This window comes from Bufo bufo, chromosome 10 (genome assembly GCF_905171765.1).
Source record: "Bufo bufo chromosome 10, aBufBuf1.1, whole genome shotgun sequence".
NCBI classification, from domain to species: domain Eukaryota; kingdom Metazoa; phylum Chordata; class Amphibia; order Anura; family Bufonidae; genus Bufo; species Bufo bufo.
Window position 1 is genome coordinate 87,816,718 of NC_053398.1, and position 26,809 is coordinate 87,843,526.

Below are 26,809 nucleotides of genomic sequence, written 5' to 3' on the forward strand. Positions count from 1 at the left end.
ATTGTGGTGGATATTACTGTGTGGGCAGTGTGCGGCAATTACTATGTGGGGGAAATTACTATGTGGGGGCATACTACTATATGGGGGCAGTGTGGTGGAAATTACTATATGGGGCAGTGTGGGGGGTGTTGCTATTGGGGAGACACTGTAGGGGCAATTCTATTATTTTTGGGGACACTATACAGGGATTATTGCCTGGAGCACAATGTAGGGTGTTATTATTACTGGCGGCATTCTAGGGGACATTATCAGTGGCGTTGCGAGGGGGGTGCAGCGGGTCCGGGCCGCATCGGGTGACACCAGTGATGGGGTGACACCAGTGACTCTGATGGCAGCGGCACTATAGGGGCATCTACTGGGGGGCTTTGTACAGTAGTATTTTATACTGGGACACATTATGGTGGGTACTATGGGGAAGGGGAGAGAGGAGTACTATGGGGTCATCTACGGGGGGCACTAAGAAGGAGTATTTTATACTTGCAAATTATGGGGGACACTGAGGGCATCTACTGGGGCACTATATATGGGGCATTTTATACTGGTACATTATGGGGGGCACTAGGAGGAAGGGGGGAGAGGAGCACTATGGGGGCATTTACTGGGGCACTATATAGGGGTATTTTATGCTGGCACATTATGGGGGCACTATGGGGACATTAGCTTAACTGGGGGCATTACAAGGGGGTATTTTTTGCACTGTCACATTATAAGGAGAATTATTTCTACTGGGGGGGGGGGGCATTATGGTGGGCTTTATTACTCCCCCATGGTATGAACCCCCTAGTAGCAGCACCAGCCTCTCCCTGCTCTGCTATCCCTCTGCCCCTTCTCCAAATCCTTATTATGAAATCTTTCTCATTAGGATAAAACACAATATCAGCTCCACCTATCCCCCCAGCCAAAGTGTTGAAGTCTTGTCCGAGATCCCCAAGGGCCAAGCCAAGTAATTGTAAGTTTTCATGTGAAATAGGTTTGTTATACACATATAGCATATACTGTGCCACACAATATACAGTATACCTCTACACTGTGTAGTCTGTTCTATAAGCACCATTGCTTTGTGGCGGCAGACAGAAAATAATCTGGAAGTGCCCCTCTGGATCCGCCACTGTCTGGTAAGCAATCTGATTGCTAGCACCCACCCCCGTCGGTGATCTGGGGAGGGGGGGTCTGATGAGCTAACGGATACCCCCCTATGGCAGTTGCACCCCCATATCCCCCATATATGGCTAAAAAATTATTGCTTCGGGGAGGGGGGGGGAGCTTGGGGATGTGACACCATTTTCTACCGCACCGGGTGACACCAGCTCTAGCAACGCCACTGGACATTATAACTGCTGTGGACACTATAGGGACATTTGGGGTAATTTATCAAACTGGTATAAAGTAGAACTGGCTTAGATGCCCATAGCAGCCAATCAGATTCCACCTTTCATATTTGACAGCTCTTTTGGAAATCCAATTCTACTATCCAGTTTGATAAATGACCCCAATTATGTCTACTGGGGTCACTATTTTTTTTAGCAGTATAGTACCTGGGGCATTGGGGAGCACAGTGGGCACAGTATTGGGGGTGCAGGATGACACTGTGGGGACACCAGGATGGGGAGGTTGATGGAAAAATTTAAAAATCTAACGTGTCTGTGTTACAAACTCTGTAGAGAAGAGATGCGGCTGAAAGAATTTGTCATGGTGGTCTAACGGAGGAGAAGAGGAAAGAGTAGGTCTACATGACAGAAGATGTCCCTGGATGTAATAAGTATGCGGTGGTGTATTCTCCCCCCTTTTTTTTAGGGGGTGTTCCGCAGAAAGGACCCGCCCTGGGTGCTAAACACCCTAGGCACGCCACTGGTTGAACGTTTACTTAAATCAAATGTCTCAGGACCGTTGGTACAGTTCATCAATACAGTGCACTTATATGGCATAAAGAAGGATTCAGAAATTAGTTTAGCTGTAATCCTTACAACAGGTCTGGCAATTATCATTTGAGGAGTTTTCCTAATGCTGTTACTTTACAGGCAAGACAAAAGTTCTCTACTTAGATAGTTCTACTTTAAGTCTAATCTCTAGCACTCAGGTACGGAATATAATGGTTTCCTTACTTTATATTGGCCAATCCAATAATGGTGTTCTCCCTCGTGGCAGGCAAACTCTCTGCTACATTATTTTATGCAGGATGCTCTCCTGAAGCATTCAGGTTCACTATGTCCCAGAAGGCATGTAGTGAAAAAGGATAATTAGGTGCCTTTTAATCATCCGGCTGTCTCCAGGTACTGTTAAGTCTCTCCCGGTCACTGGTGATTATGAAGTCCATTGGCTAATTTTAGCTCTAATCTTCACTAGTCTTTCTCTATATTCGTCCATGGACTCACTTGTCTGTGCTGGGCTGCTGTGACTACTTGGTCGGTCCTCTCCAAGGCTTGATCAGGGCCCAGAGGGTGAAAAGGCAGCTACATCTTGGACTGAGCCTGCTCTGCTCCTCCATACACTTCCTTCTCCTCTCTGCTTCCTACATTACTCCCTTCTGCTTCAACACTTCCTTCACACTGAGTCAGCAAACCCCAAGCTATATATAGTATGTGGCGCCAGCACCACCTAGGGGCGAATAAATGCATTGACAATGCCAGCCTGAACTTAGGCATTACAATACATTAAACACATAAAAAGAAATTTAAGGGGACCACTTATACACACAAGTGGGACGCTGCAGATGCCTGCAGTAGTGCCGTGGGCTTCTCTCATCTTTCCCTAGGCTGAGTTTATCGTTCACTTGGCCTAGGCACAGCTCAGCTCCATTAAAGTGAATGGGACTGAGCTGCGATACCAAGCCCAGCCGTTATACAATGCTTGGTTTGCAGAGAGAAGACTGTGGCGCTACTGCAAGTGCCAGTGCCTTCTCAAACAGCTGATTAGCGGAAGACTCAGGTGTCAGACCCCCCACCGACCAGATACTGATGATCTATCCAGAGAATAGGTCATCAGTATAAGACTCCCTGAAAACCCCTTTAATGAGCAGAGGCCAGTGTGAAATTAAAATTGCACGTTTTCCATAGATATGGCATTTCAGTGCCCAGCTTGAACCCTCTAAGACACCACACACACACTTTAAATTATTAGGCGGGTTCTACCAGGTACTTAAATGCAATAAATGTGGATGTAAACTGCTTTTGGGGTAAACTGCAGGGTTCAGAAAAGAGAGACCACCTTTCAGCTTTTGCAGATTTTGATTATTGTATTTTTCGTTTTATAAGACGCAGTGTTATGGTGGGATTTGTGGATGACACACTGTTATAGGGGGATCTGTTGATGTTATGTTACTATAACTTCCCTCATCCTTAAAATTGCATCCAGGCCCTGCAGTACATTGGTGCATCCGTATGGATGAAGGGGGATATAGTCATATTTAACACAGTTAAAGGGGTTCTCCGGGAATTAAGAAAATGAAAGTAAGTGAATATTACTTTATTATAAATATATTCCCAAATACCTTTCATTAGTTATAATTCCTCTCCTACTTGTCAGGGATTATGAACCTGAATACAGATGAGAAGATCTTCAGCTGAATCTCTGTGGGAATGGAGCTTATGAGGAGACATGAAGTACAGAGAAGAGGGACAGGACAGATTGTCGTAATGGAGACTGCATACAAGAGCTGCTGCTCATCAGCCACATCCCCTCCTCCTTTCTGTACTTCATGTCTCCTCATGAACTCCATTCCTACAGAGATTCAGATAAAGATCTTATCAGCTGTATTCAGGATCATAATCCCTGACAAGCAGAGCAGAGAGGAGTAAGAGGCAGCTCTATAGCTCAGTGTTGTGAAGTAACTTGTCCTTCTGTGTGATTAGGACAGGTTTTGTGGGTACTAATAGGACAGCAGCCATTTTGTTTTTCCTGATTGCTGCCCAGACAAAATGAGCCAATATAACTAATGTAAGGTATTTAAGAATATATCTATAATTAAGTAATATTTAAGTATTTTTGTTTTCTGAATTCCCGGAGAACCCCTTTAATTTTTATGCAGGCCTCTGAGCGTCACTCACACAGGCATTTTAGTTGATAGTCCAGAGGAAAGCACAGGGCGATGGATGGCAACTGAAACTCCTTTCCTTTCTTCTAACTGCAAGAGCAGCGGAGCTGTGTGACTGCAAGAGCAGCGGAGCTGTGTAAGAGCAGAAGCAGCGGAGCTCTGCAACTGCAAGAGCAGCGGTGCTCTGCAACTGCAAGAGCAGCGGAGCTCTTTTATAAGCAGAGCAGCAGAGCTCTGTAGCAGCCAAGCAATTATCCTGGTAGGGTAGGAGAGAGTAAGCTTATTGGTGGAGACGGCACCGGTAGTGGTTCCCGCTGGAACTCATTCCAATCAGCGGTACATGCCTGCGGTAGTGTAGGGGAGAAGGAGAAGGGCTCTCCTCCTCTGCTATGTTGTGGATTCAGCTGGAGGCTGCACAGTAAAGACACGCAGGATAGCGACATTCAGCTCAACTGAATGCTTAACTGCCGCCTCCCGCTCACCCCACACCTAAATTATAGACTCAGGATCGTTCTTGTGATCATGCATTAGTGCCGTCTAGCTTGATTGCCGGCACTTTCACATTATAAGACACACCAACTTTTTCCCCCACTTTGGAAGTCAGGAAGGATTTTTCTCCCTTAATATGGGGCAATTGACACCCAGCTCATAAGTTGTTTTTTATTTACTTCCTCTGAATCAGCACAGTAGGATAATAGGTTTGATTTGATGGACCTACAGTCAGGTCAATAAATATTGGGACCGACACAATTCTAACATTTTTGGCTCTATACACCACCACAATGGATTTGAAATTAAATGAACAAGATGTGCTTTACCTGCAGACTGTCAGCTTTAATTTGAGGGTATGTTCATCCAAATCAGGTGAACGGTGTAGGAATTACAACAGTTTGCATATGTGCCTCCCACTTGTTAAGGGCCCAAAAGAAATGGGACAGAATAACAATCATAAATCAAACTTTCACTTTTTAATACTTGGTTGCAAATCCTTTGCAGTCAATTACAGCCTGAAGTCTGGAACGCATAGACATCACCAGACGCTGAATTTCATCCCTGGTGATGCTCTGCCAGGCCTCTACTGCAACTGTCTTCAGTTCCTGCTTGTTCTTGGGGCATTTTCCCTTCAGTTTTGTCTTCAGCAAGTGAAATGCATGCTCAATCGGATTCAGGTCAGGTGATTGACTTGGCCATTGCATAACATTCCACTTCTTTCCCTTAAAAAACTCTTTGGTTGCTTTTGCAGTATGCTTTGGGTCATTGTCCATCTGCAATGTGAAGCGCCGTCCAATGAGTTCTGAAGCATTTGGAAGAATATGAGCAGATAATATTGCCCGAAACCAGGGTTGATAAAAATCAATGATTTTTTATTTATTTTTAAAAAAAAAAGAAAAAAAAAAGGGGATTATTTTTTTATTTAAATTTGATTTTTTTTATTTAAATCGAATTTTTTTTTTTGATAAAATGCTTTTTGAGGAAAATATATTGCTATCCAAGGGTTATTCCATCATGAAATAAAGATTCGTTTTTTAATTATGTAGAATAAGATTGTACGTGGACTCCCATATTGTTGAATGGATTAGGCAGTGGCTGAGGGACAGGCAACAGAGGGTTGTAGTCAATGGAGTATATTCAGACCATGGTCTTGTTACCAGTGGGGTACCTCAGGGATCTGTTCTGGGACCCATATTGTTTAATATCTTTATCAGCGAAATTGCAGAAGGCCTCGATGGTAAGGTGTGTCTTTTTGCTGATGACACAAAGATTTGAAACAGGGTTGATGTTCCTGGAGGGATACACTAAATGGAATAGGATTTAAGAAAACTAGAGGAATGGTCAAAAATCTGGCAACTAAAATGTAATGTTGATAAGTGCAAGATAATGCACCTGGGGCATAAAAACCCAAGAGCAGAATATAAAATCAGTGATACTGTCACGGCTGTAAGTGAGCAACTAGAGCATACACAGAAAATAGAGCCACTGACCGGACCCAAACTAGGGAGGATAAAGGGTGACCCCTGTCAGACCCTCAAAGATTTCCCTATGCTGCTAAGCACATACCCGGATCCTAATGGTGGAACGAGGCATGCCCGCGTACCTAGACTGATGACCACTGTAACCCCTACAATAGTGGAAGGGGCACGGCCACCGGTGCCCTGCTCAGTATATGGAGGGAACAGTGGTCGCCTCGGATCCGGTCAGAAAACAAACAGATACACTACAATGTCTGCACACTTAGCTGAAGGAGCTGCGGCTGCAGAGAAGACGGATCCAAAGACAGGTGGCAATATCCAGAGTACTTGCTGCAGCAGAACACAGGTCCAGTGAAAAGATAGCATACAAGTGAAGATACTCAAGCAAGAGCTGCAACTCAAATGAGAAATAAAATCCACACTCTACAAAAGGAGGAGGGGTGATTTAAAGGCAGAGAAATCAAACATAGGAGAAACAGCTGGGAGGAAGGAAACAGAGAGTAATGACCTCATCCCAGGGGCGGAGAAACAGAGCAGTGAGAACTCCTTCAAGCTCTGGTATTGACATCATCACAGGGGTGGAGAAACAGAGCTGTGAGAATGTCTCAAAGCTCTGGTAGTGACAGATACAGTCCTAACCTCAGTATCTGAGGAAAGGGATTTAGGGGTCATTATTTCAGAAGACTTAAAGGTAGGCAGACAATGTCAGAGCAGCAGGAAATGCTAGCAGAATGCTTGGGTGTATAGGGAGAGGCATTACCAGTAGAAAGAGGGAGGTGCTCATGCCGCTCTACAGAGCACTAGTGAGACCTCATTTGGAGTATTGTGCGCAGTACTGGAGACCATATCTCCAGAAGGATATTGATACTTTGGAGAGAGTTCAGAGAAGAGCTACTTAAAGGGATTCTGTCACCAGGTTTCACCCCCTCCAGATAAAAATATGGTTATGTTCAGGGAGCTTTCACGATTCCTAATGTGGTCTTATAAATGTAATCTGTAGGCTCATTTTGTTAAAAAAACGCTATTACTAACCTGTCATTCAACAAAATAAGGTGCCCAAGGGGATGTAAATGGATCCAAGCTGCCGCCCGCACCCGCCGCCGTTCGTGCCCAGCTCCGCCTTTCCTGACCTCAGCGCCGCCTCATAATCCTGTGTGACGCCTCCGGCCCTCCCTCCCTCCCTCCCCCTTCCTTCTGCTCTAACATCTCGCGCGTGCGCACAGGGCTCTGCCAGTGTGCAGGTCATCGAGAGGTTGAGCGAAGTGCCGGCGCATGCGCACTACGCTCTATAAAGCCGAACAGAGAAGTCCGCACGGGCGCATCAGGCAGAGCCCTGTGAGCATGCGTGAGATGTTAGAGCAGAAGGAGGGGGGAGGTCGGGAAAGGCGGAGCTGGGCATGAACGGCAGCGGGTGCGGGTGGCAGCTTGGATCCATTTACAACCCCTTGGGCACCTTATTTTGTTGAATGACAGGTTAGTAATAGCGTTTTTTTTAGCAAAATGAGCCTACAGATTACATTTATAAGACCACATTAGGAATCGTGAAAGCTCCCTGAACATAACCATATTTTTATCTGGAGGGGGTGAAACCTGGTGACAGAATCCCTTTAACCCGTACATGGATTGCAGGATAAAACTTACCAGGAAAGATTAAAGGGCTTCTGTCACCCCCCAAAAGTCATTTTTCATTTTTGGGCTAATTAAAATCCTTATAGTGCAATTATTCAATATATAGTGCTTTTACCTTTTTCTGTGGCTTAGTTTCGTTAAAAAACGCACTTTTATAATATGTTAATTACCTCGCTACCAGCAAGTAGGGCGGTTGCTTGCTGGTAGCCGCCGCATCCTCCTTTAAAAAAAAACGCCCCCTCTTCCTGTTGATTGACAGAGCCAGCGAGCGCTCTCCTCCTCCGGCTGGCCCCGTCTGCTTTCCAAATATTGCGCCTGCCCCGTACCGGTCTTCAGACGCTCCTTCCTCAGTGTGCCTGCGCCGATGACGTCACATCTACACCCGGCGCAGGCGCACTGAGGAAGGAGCGGCCGAGCGAGCGTCCTCCTCTCAGTAGGCCTGCGCCGACTGAAGACCGGTATGGCGCAGGCGCGATATTTGGAACGCAGACAGGGCCAGCCGGAGGAGGGGAGCGCTCGCTGGCCCTGTCAATCAACAGGAGGAGGGGGCGTTTTTTTTAAAGGAGGATGCGGCGGCTACCAGCAAGCAACCGCCCTACTTGCTGGTAGCGAGGTAATTAACATATTATAAAAGTGCGGTTTTTAACGAAACTAAGCCACAGAAAAAAGGTAAAAGCACTATATATTGAATAATCGCACTATAAGGATTTTAATTAGCCCAAAAATGAAAAATGACTTTTGGGGGGTGACAGAAGCCCTTTAAAGGACCTTAACATGTATAGCTTGGAAGAAAGACGAGACAGAGGGGATATGATAGAAACTTTGAAATACATAAGGGAATCAACAAGGTAAAAGAGGAGAGAATATTTAAAAGAAGAAAAACTGCTAAAGAGGATATAGTTTTAAATTAGAGGGGCAAAGGTATATATCAGGAAGTATTACTTTACTGAGAGAGTAGTGGATGCATGGAATAGCCTTCCTGCAGCAGGGTAGCTGCGAATACAGTGAAGGAGTTTAAGCATGCATGGGATAGGCATAAGGCCATTCTTCATATAAGATAGGGCCAGGGGCTATTCATAGTATTCAGTATATTGGGCAGACTAGATGGGCCAAATGGTTCTTATCTGCCGACACATTCTATGTTTCTATATGTGTAATTTTTTTGGTAAATAAATTCCATTAATCCATTCACAATGTCATGCTCTTCCAGAGGTTTTTGTAAGATTATTGGGCAGTTTCTCTGCCTACAAGATAATATCACCGATGCTATGTTTACTTTTGCAGTTCTCAAAACTGAATTTGACTCAGCAGAGATCACATGCCTCTTCCTCACAGCAAAAATGTTATAACAAGAACAGAGTTGAGAAAAATACCTTAATCCTAACTTCTACAAACCTATGAATGCAGAATCAACCTAATCAAACTAATATGAAAAGTTGTTATTCTAAAAATCTTCAGCTACTTGCATATTATAAGTTATACCAGCAAGAATTAGTCTTTATGTAGAAAACTATGATTTAAATCAAGCCTTACTGACTAGTGATTTAAATTGTGATTTAAATCATTTTGATTTAAATCAAATCCACCCTGCCCGAAACACTTCAGAATTCATCCTGCTGCTTTTGTCAGCAGTCACATCATCAATAAATACAAGAGAACCAGTTCCATTGGCAGCCATACATGCCCACGCCATCACACTACCACCACCATGCTTCACTGATGAGGTGGTATGCTTACGATCATGAGCAGTTCCTTTCCTTCTCCATGCTCTTCTCTTCCCATCACTTTGGTACAAGTTGATCTTGGTCTCATCTGTCCATAGGATGTTCCAGAACTGTGAAGGCTTTTTTAGATGTCATTTGGCAAACTCTAATCTGGCCTTCCTGTTTTTGAGGCTCACCAATGGTTTACATCTTGTGGTGATCCCTCTGTATTCACTCTGGTGAAGTCTTCTCTTGATTGTTGACTTTGACACACATACACCTACCTCCTGGAGAGTGTACTTGATCTGGCCAACTGTTGTGAAGGGTGTTTTCTTCGCCAGGGAAAGAATTCTTCGGTCATCCACCACAGTTGTTTTCCGTGGTCTTCCGGGCCTTTTGGTGTTGCTGAGCTCACCGGTGCGTTCCTTCTTTTTAAGAATGTTCCAAACAGTTGTTTTGGCCACGCCTAATGTTTTTGCTATCTGTCTGATAGTTTTTTTGTTTTGTTTTTCAGCCTAATGATGGCTTGCTTCACTGATAGTGACAGCTCTTCGGATCTCATCTTGAGAGTTGACAGCAACAGATTCGAAATGCAAATAGCACACTAGAAATGGACTCTGGACTTTTATCTGCTCATTGTAATTGGGATAATGAGGGAATAACACAAACCTGGCCATGGAACAGCAGAGAAGCCAATTGTCCCATTACTTTTGGCCCCTTAGCAAGTGGGAGGCACATATACAAACTGTTGTAATTCCTACACCGTTCACCTGATTTGGATGTAAATACCCTCAAATTAAAGCTGACCGTCTGCAGTTAAAGCACATCTTGTTCGTTTCATTTCAAATCCATTGTGGTGGTGTAGAGAGCCAAAAATGTTAGAATTGTGTAGATGTCCCAATACTTTTGGACCTGACTGTATGTCTTTTCTCTTTTAACGAACTTGTGTAACTACATGACTATGTGACAAGCTAACAGAAAAATTATTCAATAAATAGTTAGTGAAAAAAGCTGCAGTATGTATCCGAGCAGTTCTCTAGAGGAGTGAGAGATAAATACCACCAAAATGATATAGTGGCAATTATAAAGGCAAAAGCTAGATATAATGATGTTCCATTACCGTGTCCCAATCCAGTTTTTCAACATCCAAAAATAATCTCATAAGCTCAGGGATAGCCAGAGATGGGTGGGTGTCATTGAGTTGTATGGCCACCTAAAAATGTAAAAGAAATATAAAATCATAAATGGAAAAATGAAGTTGGTGATGACTGAGAAGATGGGTAAAGGAGTAGAGAAGTCTACCTTTTCAGGAAATGCATCAAAGGATGTGCGGACTGCATCACGGCACCCAAATTTAGAGGATTTGAAGCGTCTGATTATATCTTGAAGAGTAGCGGCAACAACAAAATACTCTTGTTTCAGACGTAATTCTTTACCTTCAAAGAACTGGAAAAAAGAGAATTATGTAACAACAGAAAAATAGAAAAACATAAAAATTCACTAGAGAAGCAAATATGCAGCCTGAGTGTTAATCCAATCATGGTATACAGTATGTGCACATAGGGGGTCATATATTAAGACTGGTGGATGTGGCTAACTTATGTAGGAGACACAGGCAACTATATAACTTTGGCGGTTTGTTGCACCGGCCATGCGACATGCTTTGAACTGACAGCATACATTCAAGAGCTGTAAGGGTTACATAGCATCATAAATCAATATAATACTATGTGACCCTGTTAGTGCTGGGAGGTCGGGACGGGAGCTACCGCAGACACATGTTGTGAATTCATTGAGTTGAACTCACTTGTGTGAAAGGGGCCTAACAGCTGTCTACAATACCGGAAATACGCCAAGGCTTGGTGGTTCCCCTGCAGCAAAGTCCAGATCCCTGCAAAGGGTATAAGGGTGAATACCAGGGGACTGCCAGGATAACGCCCTTTGGTTAAGACTAAAGGCATACCAGTTGGTTGACACAGTGGTTCCACACCCTCTCCCACTGTCATTATCTAGAGAAAAAAGTTAAAATGCGGAGAATGATGCATGCAAATTACCCCTGATGGGGGTAGTGCCACTGTACGGAATAGTAACACTGTGCAGCCTCATTGTGGTTTGTGGTTTCTGCAGTGGGCATATATCAGAGCTCACTTGTGCTGACTTATCCTGGCCTGAAGGATATAAGGGGTTATCCAAGAGTAAAGGTGGATTTACACGTCCAGATATTCGGGCAGATTATTGAGAACGAACATTCCTGCGAACCCTCGTTTCCGGCAATCTGCCCATGTAAAGGTGCCGCTGATCACCCAATGAAACGCTGGTTCATCGGGTGAAACTGCCGATGAACCAGGCATCTAAATTCTAATTTATGGACAACAGATTGTGCTGTCTAAACAATGATCTGCTGCCCAGAAACAATCGACCTGTATGAGGACGAGAGATCACAATAGTGATCCCTCGTCCTCATATTGTGGAGGCGATTGCTGAATGTAAATGCTGGTCTACACCTCCACTTAACGAGTAACCGACTGTCGGGAAGGAGCTATATCTGCGCATGTAAATGTACCTTAAGACAGACCTCCCACAGTGGCCAAGTAGAGATCATACTTCTCTTGTAAGTCGGCTCTTCCTCTCCCTGAAGTGCTATGATCAACATCCATTGTCGGGGAGACATGTGACCACTGCAGCCAAGCACAGGCCGCAGCAGTGACCAGAGCAGGTCACTTGCGTCTTGACAACTGGTCACATGACGCAAGGAGAGCACGTCACATCTGTGGCCTGAGATTGGCTGCAGTGGTCACGTGTCTCTCCGTCAATGGATGTTGATTAGAGATGAGCAAATTTTTCAAAAATTCGATTCGCTGGTTCACCGAATTATTCGGGAAAAAGTTGGTTCTATCTGAATAAATTTGCGGCTAATTACGTTAAAAAAACGGCTATTTCCTGGCTGCTGAGAGCCTTTATAGTGGTGTAGAACACTGTGCCTTGTAGTAACACATATAGGGAGTCTGCTTTGGTAGTGAAATAATACTGCGAGTCCGTATGACTTGCAGATGACAGGCGTCGCTCTTAGAATCACTGCACACTTCACTTATTAGGGCAGTCACGGGGCCAAAACTGACCAAATAACTCAAGTAACAACTCAGCCTTACAGGTCGATGTTAGCGCCAAGAAGAAGCGCACTACTTTTACACCCTCGTCAGCTGATTCCACATAGATTTCTACAGAACCTGTTCTATTAAATGCTTATACAAGTAGAGCGCCCCGACAGAGTGGAGAGGGTGTCACCAGTTAGTTTGATTCATTTTCCCCATTCTCTGATCCGTCAGAACAATTACCCAGAAAAAACGGATCCTGTCTGTGGAGCATACGCCTTCACTCGGTTAGCATTTGCTCAATAATTCATCAGTATTGGTAAAGACAAAAAAAAACTGAGTGGATCTAAAACAGAGATGATACGTGAATGGAATATTTGCATGTCCTCTGTGTTTTGTACCCACTCCTGCTTTTGGCTACCAAATCATAAGCCAATTCTGATGGGACCATACAGACCTTACAGCTGCTACACAGACAGGATCCGTTGTGCTTCTCGTTTTTCCTTTTTTCTGACAGATCAGAAGAAGTGTCAAATAAATGATGATGTCAGCCAAGCCGAAAGCCAAAATAGTGGACCAGTCGTGAAGTTGGGAGGGTGGGAACAGCATGAGAAGTCCACAGAGTGGGCCTATGACATAGTGGTGAGGTGAAAGCAGCATGAGGAGACCACAGAGTGGCCAAATGACAGGGTCTGGAGGTGGCTGCAGCATCAAGAGGCCACAGAGTGGCAAGGTGACATACTGTGGAGGTGGGTGGCAATACCAGTACCCGCTGAAGATGGTGGGTGAAAGAAGGAAAACTTGGCATAAGATGTGTGGCATCAGGCAGTAACAGCATCAGAATAGTAGCTGAGGCAGGTAGCCAGAAGAAATTGGTCTCTTTTGTCAAATTGTTGGTGTGGCACCATGGATGATCTTGTCTGATGCATCAGGCATTGGTATGTGAAAATCCTGGCTGATCCACGCCTGATTCATCTTGATGAAGCGTCCCACTATGTGCTATATGTGGGCACTTTAAACTCTTGCTAAGTGTCATATCAAATGTATTGTGGTATCATGCTGTAATTCTCTTTAACAGGCTGGCAGTGTAATTTACCTTTATTCGCCCCTAGGTGGTGCTTGCACCACTTATATATATATAGCTGGGGGGGTGGGGGTGTAAAGTTAGTGTGTCCGATGCCAATGAAGAGATGAGGAAGTTAATGGAGGAGGTGAAAATTTGTATTTCCACCAAAATAATTTAAAAAAGATTTTAACGCATATAAGTGCAGCGCTTAATGCTGAGTACAAGATTTTTTGTCCACCAAAATAATGAAAAAAAAAGATTTTACTACATATAACTGCAGCGCTGAATGCTGAATTAAATTTCTTTTTCCACCAAAATACTTCAAAAAAGATTTTACCACATATAACAGAGCACGGAGATAGAAAGGATCTTTTGATTCCCCCCGCACTATACGGACGTCTCAAACGAACCACTGCTCCCGACAGCAGCTCCTGGTAAGGTCATGGAGCGTTCCGGTCATCCGGCATCTATTCGCTCCCTAAAGGATTATTTTGAAAGTGTGTAGAAGCCACACGGGCCCCCATACTGCAGATTTATCATGGAGACATCATGGAGATTTAACCGCATATAACCGCAGCGCTGACCGCTGAATAAATTTAGTTTTTCCTAAATACTTCAATAAAGAAGTGAAGGTGAACTAAGAATGTATTTTTCTTTTTGTACTGAAATACAAAATAACACATATAACCGCCGCACTGACTGACTGCTACAGCCGCTACTTCTGTGAACCCCTGCACCACTACTTCCCGGGCAGGTAGGGGCTGCAAATCAGGTGCTCTACCTCGGGCACGTTTTGGCTCCCGACCTCCCACTGCTGCCACCCTTCTGACTCCCAGCCATGCTTTCAACACATAACCGCCGACGTGAACTGAGAATATATTTTTCTTTTTATACTGAAATAGGCCACTGAACGCTTTTGCCACAAATAAGTGCACCAGTGAAATGCGTATGTATTTTTCTTTTTTTACTGTAATACGCCCCTATACGATTTGAACTGAGCATATATTTTTTCTTGTTGGACTGAAATGGGCCACTATTCGCTTTCACCAGAAATAACTGCAGAAATGCACTGAGTATATATTTTTCTTTCTTTACTGTAAATACGCCCCTATACGCTTTCACCAGAAATAACTGCAGAAGTGACCTGAGAATATATATTTCTTGTTGGAATGAAATAGGCCACTATACGCTTTAACCAGAAAACAATTAAATATTGCAGTGCGTATATATTTTTCTTATTTTACTGAAATACGCCCCTATATGCTTTCACCAGAAATAACTGCAACAGTTCAGTGCGTATATATTTGTCTTTTTTTTACTGAAATACGCCCCTATACGCTTTTAACAGAAATAACTGCAGAAGTGAAATGCGTATATAGTTTTCTTGTCGTACTGAATAGTGTTGGGCGCGAATATTCGAATATCGGCACTTCGAGGATTTGTGAATATTTAGAATATAGTGATATACACTCACCTAAAGAATTATTAGGCACACCATACTAATACGGTGTTGGACCCCCTTTTGCCTTCAGAACTGCCTTCATTCTACGTGGCATTGATTCAACAAGGTGCTGATAGCATTCTTTAGAAATGTTGGCCCATATTGATAGGATAGCATCTTGCAGTTGATGGAGATTTGAGGGATGCACATCCAGGGCACGAAGCTTCCGTTCCACCACATCCCAAAGATGCTCTATTGGGTTGAAATCTGGTGACTGTGGGGGCCATTTTAGTACAGTGAACTCATTGTCATGTTCAAGAAACCAATTTGAAATTATTCAAGCTTTGTGACATGGTGCATTATCCTGCTGGAAGTAGCCATCAGAGGATGGATACATGTTCTCATTCTGTTTACGCCAAATTCGGACTCTACCATTTAAATGTCTCAACAGAAATCGAGACTCATCAGACCAGGCAACATTTTTCCAGTCTTCAACAGTCCAATTTTGGTGAGCTTGTGCAAATTGTAGCCTCTTTTTCCTATTTGTAGTGGAGATGAGTGGTACCCGGTGGGGTCTTCTGCTGTTGTAGCCCATCCGCCTCAAGGTTGTGCGTGTTGTGGCTTCACAAATGCTTTGCTGCATACCTCGGTTGTAACGAGTGGTTATTTCAGTCAACGTTGCTCTTCTATCAGCTTGAATCAGTCGGCCCATTCTCCTCTGACCTCTAGCATCCACAAGGCATTTTTGCCCACAGGACTGCCGCATACTGGATGTTTTTCCCTTTTCACACCATTCTTTGTAAACCCTAGAAATGGTTGTGCGTGAAAATCCCAGTAACTGAGCAGATTGTGAAATACTCAGACCGGCCCGTCTGGCACCAACAACCATGCCACGCTCAAAATTGCTTAAATCACCTTTCTTTCCCATTCTGACATTCAGTTTGGAGTTCAGGAGATTGTCTTGACCAGGACCACACCCCTAAATGCATTGAAGCAACTGCCATGTGATTGGTTGACTAGATAATTGCATTAATGAGAAATAGAACAGGTGTTCCTAATAATTCTTTAGGTGAGTGTATATTCGTAATTTTGAATATTCTAGATTTTTTTTTTTATCAGTAACCTCCCTTCTTGCTTGTGGGCCAATGAGAAGGCTGCAATGTCTTTGTCTGAGCTTAGCAACATCCCTAGCAACCAATAGGAAAGTTGCCTACCCCTTACTATATAAGAACCTCCCCAGCAGCACTTTTATGCAGTATTTTGCAGATCTGAGAGAGACAGCAGTGTTATTGCTGTGCTCTGTGCTTTCCTGTGTCATTACATTAGTTAGTTAGATAGCTTATATATATATATAATACAGATAGTTAGTGGGAGATAGTCAGTGTAGGTTAGATAGTGATATAGTGTAGCTGTCCATACATACATGCTACATACATAGTGCTGTATATATGTATGCATGCTACATACATACATAGTGCTGTTATGTCACAAGTTCACAACAATACTTAGTGCACCAATCACTAATAAGTAGTCAGACCTGTTAAAATGTGAAGTTGCAAGTATTGCGCCAAAATATTCGTATCATTAGTGCCGATTTCGCAATTGCAAATATATTGGAGCACTCTATCTGCATATAAAGCTAATGTAATGTTCTGCCGTGCCAACCATTTTCTCCAGTCTCAGGAAACTTCTAGCAGCTTGAAAAATGTAGCTATAAGTGACCCACACCTGTATTTTGCGCGTATTACGCCAATATTACATTTCCGATTTTTCGCAATCAAGAAAATAATCTCAAATTCGCGAATATATGACCAATATTCTACCAAATATTCGCGAAATATGGCGATTTTGAATATTGCCCCTGCCGCTCCTCACTAGTACTGAATAAGATGCTAAGATATAAGCCACTAAAGGCATTCCAACATAGCACTTGCAGCCCAATAACAAAAAGATGAAATGACAGAGCTGTATAATGACTATTTGGATCCCCAAATAATCGTTCCCTGCACTTGCAAATCACTTTCCCTGCACTTGCAAATCACTTTCCCATCAATGTCCCTAGCGCAGGCATCCTCAAACTGCGGCCCTCCAGCTGTTGTAAAACTACAACTCCCACAATGCCCAGCTGTAGGCTGATACCTGTAGGCTGTTCGGGTATGCTGGGAGTTGTAGTTTTGCAACAGCTGGAGGGCCACAGTTTGAGCATGCCTACCCTAGCGCCTTCTGACGTCTCTCTCTGCACTTAAAAAAATCCTTTTTTCATTATTTATTTTTTAAACATAGAGGTTTTTCCAATTGCTGTCCCTAGCGCCTTCACGCATCTGTCCCTGCACTCTGAACGCTGGAAAATGGCAGAATCTAAAATGGCCGCCATATTTATAGGGCTGTGACATCACAGGGCTGGCTGCCGGCCGATTGGCTGCATGCCGGCATGTCAATCTGGGTGATCCCGCTTTCCCAGAGTTCCTTGCCCCATGTCCTCAGTCCTCACACGTGTATGTGTAGCCATTTTAGGAAAATTGCGATTCGTTACCACGAAGCGCGAGGAAATTTGCATTCGTTGGGAATCGAAGTTTTCCTGAAATTCGGATCGAATTCCACTTCGTCAGCTTCGATTCGCTCATCTCTAATGTTGATCACAGCACGGCATGCAAAGGAAAAGCTGGCCAGGGAGTATTAGATAATGAACCCAGCGGTGGGGACAAGGTACGTATGATCTCTACTTGTCCACTCTGGGAAGTCTGTCTTACTCTTGGATAAGCCCTTTAAAGAAGTAAGGTCCATTTATATAGCTAGATTTTGGGCCATAGCTAGCGTCTATTGATGAACCAGTCAGTTGGCACTAATTTAAAAAGTTTTTACACAGGCCGATGGAAACCCTATGGGGACGAACAATTGTTACTATGATCATTCATCCCCCAAACTGTTAACCGTATTATTTTTATGCTCTCAGAAATTATCCGATCAGTCAACAAATGAGCACTTACTGGTTTGTCTGCTGATTGCGGCATACTTACAGCGGCCAATTATCAGGAAACCGTATTTGTAAGCACATTTCTTCCAGATAGCCCAGTCATCTTCTGGTGGAAAATGACCTCATATAGGTCACTATAACTTAAGGTAGGTTCACACCTCCGTTTAACTGATCCGGCAGAAAACAGCCTGCCTGAGATCACTGGATCTGGCATAGCCGGATACTGCCATTCACGCCGGACCTCATTGACTATAATGGGATCCAGCAGGGACCTGGCCACATTCCAGCATGAGTGCTGTGTTTTGGCCAGACAAAAAACCCACTGCATACACCCAATTTTGTCCGGCCGAAACCCCACACTCATGCCAGAAAGCGCCTAGATCCCGCCAAATCCCATTGTAGTCAATGGGTCCAGAGGTGATTGACAGTATCCAGCTAGGTCAGATCTAGTGAACTGCAGATGAGTTAAACAGAGGCGTGCACCTACCATTAATGACTTGTTCTTACCATCAACACAGCAGTATTTGGCTCTGCCTTTATGCAGATAGGATCTCCACTTGAGGACTGCCGTCCCTAGGGACTTAAACTGACATATGCAGTAATAATCATGCTAGAAGGGATTGTTTCTTTCAGTAAATGACCATTAAAAAATATGGTGACTACAATGTGTTTAAAAAGGACCTAACGGGCTTGTTTTAGTGACTACTTACATTCACCATGCAATATCAATACATAATGTTGTGCCATTCCTTTATTATTCCCATTATAAGTTAATAGATAAATTGCCAACTGAGTGTTACCATTCCCCTAGTCAAAGAGGAGTTTCCCTGCACAGTCGACCGCTGTGTGTAGGGACACACCTACAACAGGTATTACACAATTATCAATGTATACATTGACTTCTAATAGGAGTAATAGAGGAAGGTACAACATATATTCAGAAGAAGAAATGCAACAGAATGGGAATGCAATGATTTACCTAAACAGACATGTCAGGAGTCTTGACAGGTCATACTGTGTGCACGCTCATCTTAAATATAAAATATTGCATGCAGAATTAGCTTACTACTTACATTATCATTTGGATACAGGACACGGGAGATGTTTTCTGCAAGGTTACGATCTAATACAGCCTGGATGTAGCCACCCACATTGACTTAAGAGGGTAGAAAACTTTAGTTAAAAAATGTTGTCATATTCAGCATGCAAATATTCAATGACGGAATCGACGATCAAGAAAATGTCGTTAGGAAAGAGTAAGTAAATAAGGGCAGCAATGATGAATGTAGAAATATGGGGAACACATATGTGAGCCCTTGAAAGAAATTAAACTACGCCGTGCAAATGAACAAGTAAAAAATCAGGTGTGTGTGGTGCTGTGTAGTAATCATCAGTATTAACCCCTTAAGGACTCAGCCCTATTTCACCTTAAAGGGTTTCTATCACTTGGTATGACATAATTAGCTGTCAGACACTAGCGATCTGCTAGTGTCTGCTCTGGCCAACCATCCTACTATAATCACTTGTGGGGCAGCGGTTTTGCTAAAAAACTAACTTTTATAAATATGCTAATGAGCCTCTAGGTGCTATGTGGGCGTCATTAGCACCTAGAGGCTCCGTCTACCTTCATACACAGCCGCCGCCCAGCGCGTCCCTCCAGCCCGCCCATGTCCTCCTCCGTGTGACGCAGCGGCCGAATTCTCGCGCATGCGCCGTGCGTGTCTGTCTTCGGCGCAGGCGCAGTTAATGTCTGACCGCTCCCTGCACAGACATCTCCACTGCGTCTGTTCCTCGGAGCACTATGACGTCATCGGCGCAGGCGCAGTGGAGATGTCTGTGCAGAAAGCGGTCAGACATTCACTGCGCCTGCGCCGAATACAGACGCGCACGGCACATGCGCGAGAATTCGTCCGCTGACTCAGAGGGAGGATCGCATTCCAGGGGAGATGGGCGGGCTGGAGGGACGCGCTGGGCGGCATTTTGTGTGAGTAGACCGAGCCTCTAGGTGCTGAAAAGACGCCCGCATAGCACCTAGAGGCTCATTAGCATATCAATATAAGTTCATTTTTTATGAAAACGGCTGCACAAAAAGCTATTATAATAGCATTGTTTGGTAGAGCAGACACTAGCGGATCGCAAGTGTCTGACAGCTAAATTTCTCAAAACAAGGTGGTAGAAACCCTTTAACCACCTCCGGACCGCTGTACGCACAGACGCGTCCTGGAGGTGGTTGTTTCATTCCACCTGGACGCGCCGGCGCGTCCTCTCGCGAGACGCGAGATTTCCTGTGAACGCGCGCACACAGGCGCGTGCGTTCACAGGATCGGAAGGTAAGCGAGTGGATCTCCAGCCTGCCAGCGGCGATCGTTCGCTGGCAGGCTGGAGATGTGATTTTTTTAACCCCTAACAGGTATATTAGACGCTGTTTTGATAACAGCGTCTAATATACCTGCTACCTGGTCCTCTGGTGGTCCCCTTTGTTTGGATCGACCACCAGAGGACACAGATAGCTCAGCAATATGTAGCACCAAGCACCACACTACACTACACCCCCCCCTGTCACTTATTAACCCCTTATTCGCCCCTGATCACCCCATATAGACTCCCTGATCACCCCCCTGTCATTGATTACCCCCCTGTAAAGCTCCATTCAGATGTCCGCATGATTTTTACGGATCCACTGATAGACTGATCGGATCCGCAAAACGCATACGGACGTCTGAATGGAGCCTTACAGGGGCGTGATCAATGACTGTGGTGATCACCCCATATAGACTCCCTGATCACCCCCCTGTCATTGATCACCCTCCTGTCATTGATCACCCCCCTGTAAAGCTCCATTCAGATGTCCGCATGATTTTTACGGATCCACGGATACATGGATCGGATCCGCAAAACACATACGGACATCTGAATGGAGCCTTACAGGGGGGTGATCAATGACAGGGGGGTGATCACCCCATATAGACTCCCTGATCACCCCCCTGTCATTGATCACCCCCCTGTCATTGATCACCCCTCTGTAAGGCTGCATTCAGACATTTTTTTGGCCCAAGTTAGCGGAATTTTATTTATTTTTTTCTTACAAAGTCTCATATTCCACTAACTTGTGTCAAAAAATAAAATCTCACATGAACTCACCCTACCCCTCACGGAATCCAAATGCGTAAAAATTTTTAGACATTTATATTCCAGACTTCTTCTCACGCTTTAGGGCCCCTAGAATGCCAGGGCAGTATAAATACCCCACATGTGACCCCATTTTGGAAAGAAGACACCCCAAGGTATTCCGTGAGGGGCATATTGAGTCCATGAAAGATTGAAATTTTTGTCCCAAGTTAGCGGAAAGGGAGACTTTGTGAGAAAAAATAAAATAAAATCAATTTCCGCTAACTTGTGCCAAAAAAATTCTATGAACTCGCCATGCCCCTCATTGAATACCTTGGGGTGTCTTCTTTCCAAAATGGGGTCACATGTGGGGTATTTATACTGCCCTGGCATTTTAGGGGCCCTAAAGCGTGAGAAGAAGTCTGGGATCCAAATGTCTAAAAATGCCCTCATAAAAGGAATGTGGGCCCCTTTGCGCATCTAGGCTGCAAAAAAGTGTCACACATCTGGTATCGCCGTATTCAGGAGAAGTTGGGCAATGTGTTTTGGGGTGTCATTTTACATATACCCATGCTGGGTGAGAGAAATATATTGGCAAAAGACAACTTTTCCCATTTTTTTATACAAAGTTGGCATTTGACCAAGATATTTATCTCACCCAGCATTGATATATGTAAAATGACACCCCAAAACACATTCCCCAACTTCTCCTGAGTACGGCGATACCACATGTGTGGCACTTTTTTACAGTCTAGGTGGGCAAAGGGGCCCACATTCCAAAGAGCACCTTTCGGATTTCACAGGTCATTTACCTACTTACCACACATTAGGGCCCCTGGAAAATGCCAGGGCAGTATAACTACCCCACAAGTGACCCCATTTTGGAAAGAAGACACCCCAAGGTATTCCGTGAGGGGCATGGCGAGTTCCTAGAATTTTTTATTTTTTGTCACAAGTTAGTGGAAAATGCTGATTTTTTTTTTATTTTTTTTTATTACAAAGTCTCATATTCCACTAACTTGTGAGAAAAAATAAAAACTTCCATGAACTCACTATGCCCATCAGCGAATACCTTGGGGTGTCTTCTTTCCAAAATGGGGTCACTTGTGGGGTAGTTATACTGCCCTGGCATTCTAGGGGCCCAAATGTGTGGTAAGGAGTTTGAAATCAAATTCTGTAAAAATGTAAAATGACACCCCAAAACACATTCCCCAACTTCTCCTGAATATGGAGATACCACATGTGTGACACTTTTTTGCAGCCTAGGTGGGCAAAGGGGCCCACATTCCAAAGAGCACCTTTCGGATTTCACTGGCCATTTTTTACAGAATTTGATTTCAAACTCCTTACCACACATTTGGGCCCCTAGAATGCCAGGGCAGTATAACTACCCCACAAGTGACCCCATTTTGGAAAGAAGACACCCCAAGGTATTCACTGATGGGCATAGTGAGTTCATATAACTTTTTATTTTTTGTCACAAGTTAGTGGAATGAGACTTTGTAAGAAAAAAAATAAAAAAATCATCATTTTCCGCTAACTTGTGACAAAAAATAAAAAGTTCTATGAACTCACTATGCCCATCAGCGAATACCTTAGGGTGTCTACTTTCCGAAATGGGGTCATTTGTGGGGTGTTTGTACTGTCTGGGCATTGTAGAACCTCAGGAAACATGACAGGTGCTCAGAAAGTCAGAGCTGCTGCAAAAAGCGGAAATTCACATTTTTGTACCATAGTTTGTAAACGCTATAACTTTTACCCAAACATTTTTTTTTTAACAAAGACATGTATAACAATAAATTTTGAGCAAAATTTATATATGGATGTCGTTTTTTTTGCAAAATTTTACAACTGAAAGTGAAAAATGTCATTTTTTTGCAAAAAAATCGTTAAATTTCGATTAATAACAAAAAAAGTAAAAATGTCAGCAGCAATGAAATACCACCAAATGAAAGCTCTATTAGTGAGAAGAAAAGGAGGTAAAATTCATTTGGGTGGTAAGTTGCATGACCGAGCAATAAACGGTGAAAGTAGTGTAGGTCAGAAGTGTAAAAAGTGGCCTGGTCTTTCAGGGTGTTTAAGCACTGGGGGCTGGGGTGGTTAATAAGATTTCAAAGTTAAAGTGACACAAAAGGCACCCAGACCACTTCAGCTCATTGAAGTGGTCTGGGTACAGTGTCCCTTTTGCAAATCGAGCTGCAATGTTCTAGAGAAACTGCATTGTTTACGTTCCAGCAATAAGTCAGCCTCTAGTCGCTGGCAGCCACCTGAGGGCTTCCTGGAGTAAAACAGACCTTTGGTCCGGTATCTGACGCTGGACGTCCTCACACCCTGCATGATGACCTCCAGGGTCAGATTTTTTCCCCATAGGAAAGCATTGAGTTTGTGAGTACCGCCCGGCCTGCCTGCTACTGAGTTTGTGACTACAGAGAGGGAGAGGATCGCAGAGGATTTCTCTTTAGAGATGGCCCGAACTATCCGACGGCGAACAGTTCCCGGCGAACATAGCTTGTTCGCGTTCGCCTCTGCCGGGCGAACACATGCGATGTTCGGTCCGCCCCCTATACATCATCATTGAGCAAACTTTGACCCTGTACCTCACAGTCAGCAGACACATTCCAGCCAATCAGCAGCATACCCTCCCTCCCAGACCCTCCCACCTCCTGCACAGCATCCATTTTAGATTCATTCTGAAGCTGCAGTCTTAGTGAGAGGAGGGAGACTGTAACTGCTGCTGATTTAATTGGGAAATCGATAGCTAGGCTAGTGAATTCAGTGTCCACTCCAGTCCTGAAAGACTCATCTGATCTCTGCTGTAAGGACAGCGTCCTGACAGCACCCCAAAAAGCCCTTTTTAGGGCTGCAACATTAGTCTGCTTTTTTTTTTTCCTTTATATACACATTGCAGTTGCCTGGCCTGCCTGTGTGTGAGGAGCTGCAGGCCCACAGACTGTAGTGTGCCCACTGCCAGTGCTCACCCCTGTCATTCCGTGTGGCACAGGACTTTGCTTAAAAAAAGGCACTTAATTTTTACACTTTAATCTAAGGTTAGTTGCCTGCCAGTGTGTGTCAGGCTGACTTCCACTGACTGTAGTGTGCCCACTGCCAGTGCCCACCACTCATACCGGCTGGCACAGGACTTTGCATAAAAAAGGCATTTAATTTTTACACTTTAGTGTAATTTCAGCTGCTTGCCTGCTGCTAGTGTGTGTCAGGCCGACTTCAACTGACTGTAGTGTGCCCACTGCCAGTGCCCACCCCTGTCATCCCGTGTGGCACAGGACTTTGCTTAAAAAAAAGGCACTTCATTTTTACACTTTAATCTAAGGTTAGTTGCCTGCCAGTGTGTGTCAGGCCGACTTCAACTGACTGTAGTGTGCCCACTGCCAGTGCCCACCCCTGTCATCCCGAGTGGCACAGGACTTTGCTTAAAAAATAGGCACTTAATTTTTACACTTTAATCTAAGGTTAGTTGCCTGCCAGTGTGTGTCAGGCTGACTTCCACTGACTGTAGTGTGCCCACTGCCAGTGCCCACCACTCATACCGGCTGGCACAGGACTTTGCTTAAAAAAGGCATTTAATTTTTACACTTTAATGTAATTTCAGCTGCTTGCCTGCTGCTAGTGTGTGTCAGGCCGACTTCAACTGACTGTAGTGTGCCCACTGCCAGTGCCCACCCCTGTCATACCGAGTGGCACAGGACTTTGCTTAAAAAATAGGCACTTAATTTTTACACTTTAATCTAAGGTTAGTTGCCTGCCAGTGTGTGTCAGGCTGACTTCCACTGACTGTAGTGTGCCCACTGCCAGTGCCCACCACTCATACCGGCTGGCACAGGACTTTGCTTAAAAAAGGCATTTAATTTTTACACTTTAATGTAATTTCAGCTGCTTGCCTGCTGCTAGTGTGTGTCAGGCCGACTTCAACTGACTGTAGTGTGCCCACTGCCAGTGCCCACCCCTGTCATACCGAGTGGCACAGGACTTTGCTTAAAAAATAGGCACTTAATTTTTACACTTTAATCTAAGGTTAGTTGCCTGCCAGTGTGTGTCAGGCTGACTTCCACTGACTGTAGTGTGCCCACTGCCAGTGCCCACCACTCATACCGGCTGGCACAGGACTTTGCATAAAAAAGGCATTTAATTTTTACACTTTAGTGTAATTTCAGCTGCTTGCCTGCTGCTAGTGTGTGTCAGGCCGACTTCAACTGACTGTAGTGTGCCCACTGCCAGTGCCAACCACTGATACCGGGTGGCACAGTAGCTTGCCGATAAATAAGGCATTTAATTTTTAGACAGTAGTCTAAATTCAGTTGCTTGCCTGCTGCCAGTGTGTGTCAGGCCCGCTTCCACTGACTGTAGTGTGCCCACTGCCAGTGCCAACCACTGATACCGGGTGGCACAGTAGCTTGCCGATAAATAAGGCATTTAATTTTTAGACAGTAGTCTAAATTCAGTTGCTTGCCTGCTGCCAGTGTGTGTCAGGCCCTCTTCCACTGACTGTAGTGTGCCCACTGCCAGTGCCAACAACTCATACCGGGTGGCACAGTAGCTTGCCGATAAATAAGGCATTTAATTTTTACACTTTAGTGTAATTTCAGTTGCTTGCCTGCTGCCAGTGTGTGTCAGGCCCGCTTCCACTGACTGTAGTGTGCCCACTGCCAGTGCCAACCACTGATACCGGGTGGCACAGTAGCTTGCCGATAAATAAGGCATTTAATTTTTAGACAGTAGTCTAAATTCAGTTGCTTGCCTGCTGCCAGTCAGTGTGTCAGGCCCTCTTCCACTGACTGTAGTGTGCCCACTGCCAGTGCCAACATCATACCTGATCGTATACACACACTGGATGTTTTAAAGCACGTTATTCCAAACAATTTAGGAATGTTAGTTGATTTATGCCCTTTATGGATTAAAACCCGACTCTGCGTCCACTACGTAATTTTCCATGGGAGTTTTGCCATAGATCCCCCTCCGGCATGCCACAGTCCAGGTGTTAGACCCCTTGAAACAACTTTCTCATCACTATTGTGGCCAGAAAGAGTCCCTGTGGGTTTTAAAATTCGCCTGTCTATTGAAGTCTATGGCGGTTCGCCCGGTTCGCCAGTTCGCGAACATTTGCGGAAGCTCGCGTTCGCTGTTCGCGAACTGAAAATTTTATGTTCGCGACATCACTATTTCTCTTCTTGTTCACATATGAAAATTAGTATTACAGTGAGCGGGGCCCGGTGCGATAGAATACAGTGAGTGCACCGGGCCCCGCTGCCATTACCACATTGTTATTCTGCGGCGGGCCCACATCCTGGCCGGGCCCTCGGACCATGTCCGAAGTGCCCGACCGGTCAGTCCGCCCCTGCACGATAAATGCCACTTACTGAAGTGAGACAGCCCCTTTAATCATTGAGACAATTGCTAACCTTCTTATAAAGCTGGATTATAATGGGGGCAGTTACCCAGGAACTGACATCTCTCACTTCCCTCAAGCACTTTCTACACACTCCCACCAAAAAGGCATAGAAAGAGGTGACAAAAAGATAAAGCTATTATTTTATCATAAAACACTCACAGTCTTTCAAGTTGAAATCATTAGGGGCTTTTGCTGACCACAGCCTCATGGTATTACATGTGTTATTTTTATATCCTGGAACCGGGGTGTCATATGGAAGAGCAAGAACAAGCTGTAGAATAAAGAGTAAAAGTAATTAATATATAGTACAAATAATGTTACACTGCACGGTGGTAGTAATATAGCAGAGACAAAAAAAGGCATAAAAAAAACAATAAACAAAAGTGGTAGGT

The 26,809-nt window shown here is 44.3% G+C and overlaps 1 protein-coding gene across 1 annotated transcript in view; it reads right to left on the reverse strand.

Annotated features, from left to right (window-relative positions):
- The window catches only part of PYGM (glycogen phosphorylase, muscle associated), a 128,345-nt gene that overhangs the window by 45,415 nt on the left and 56,121 nt on the right, over positions 1-26,809 (reverse strand). Inside the window, exons 6-9 of the mRNA XM_040409797.1 lie at positions 26,577-26,688; positions 18,979-19,061; positions 10,635-10,778; positions 10,453-10,545 (exon numbers count right to left, since the gene is read on the reverse strand). Of these exons, the coding sequence (XP_040265731.1) occupies positions 10,453-10,545; positions 10,635-10,778; positions 18,979-19,061; positions 26,577-26,688 (432 nt within the window). The remainder of the gene's footprint in view (positions 1-10,452; positions 10,546-10,634; positions 10,779-18,978; positions 19,062-26,576; positions 26,689-26,809) is intronic.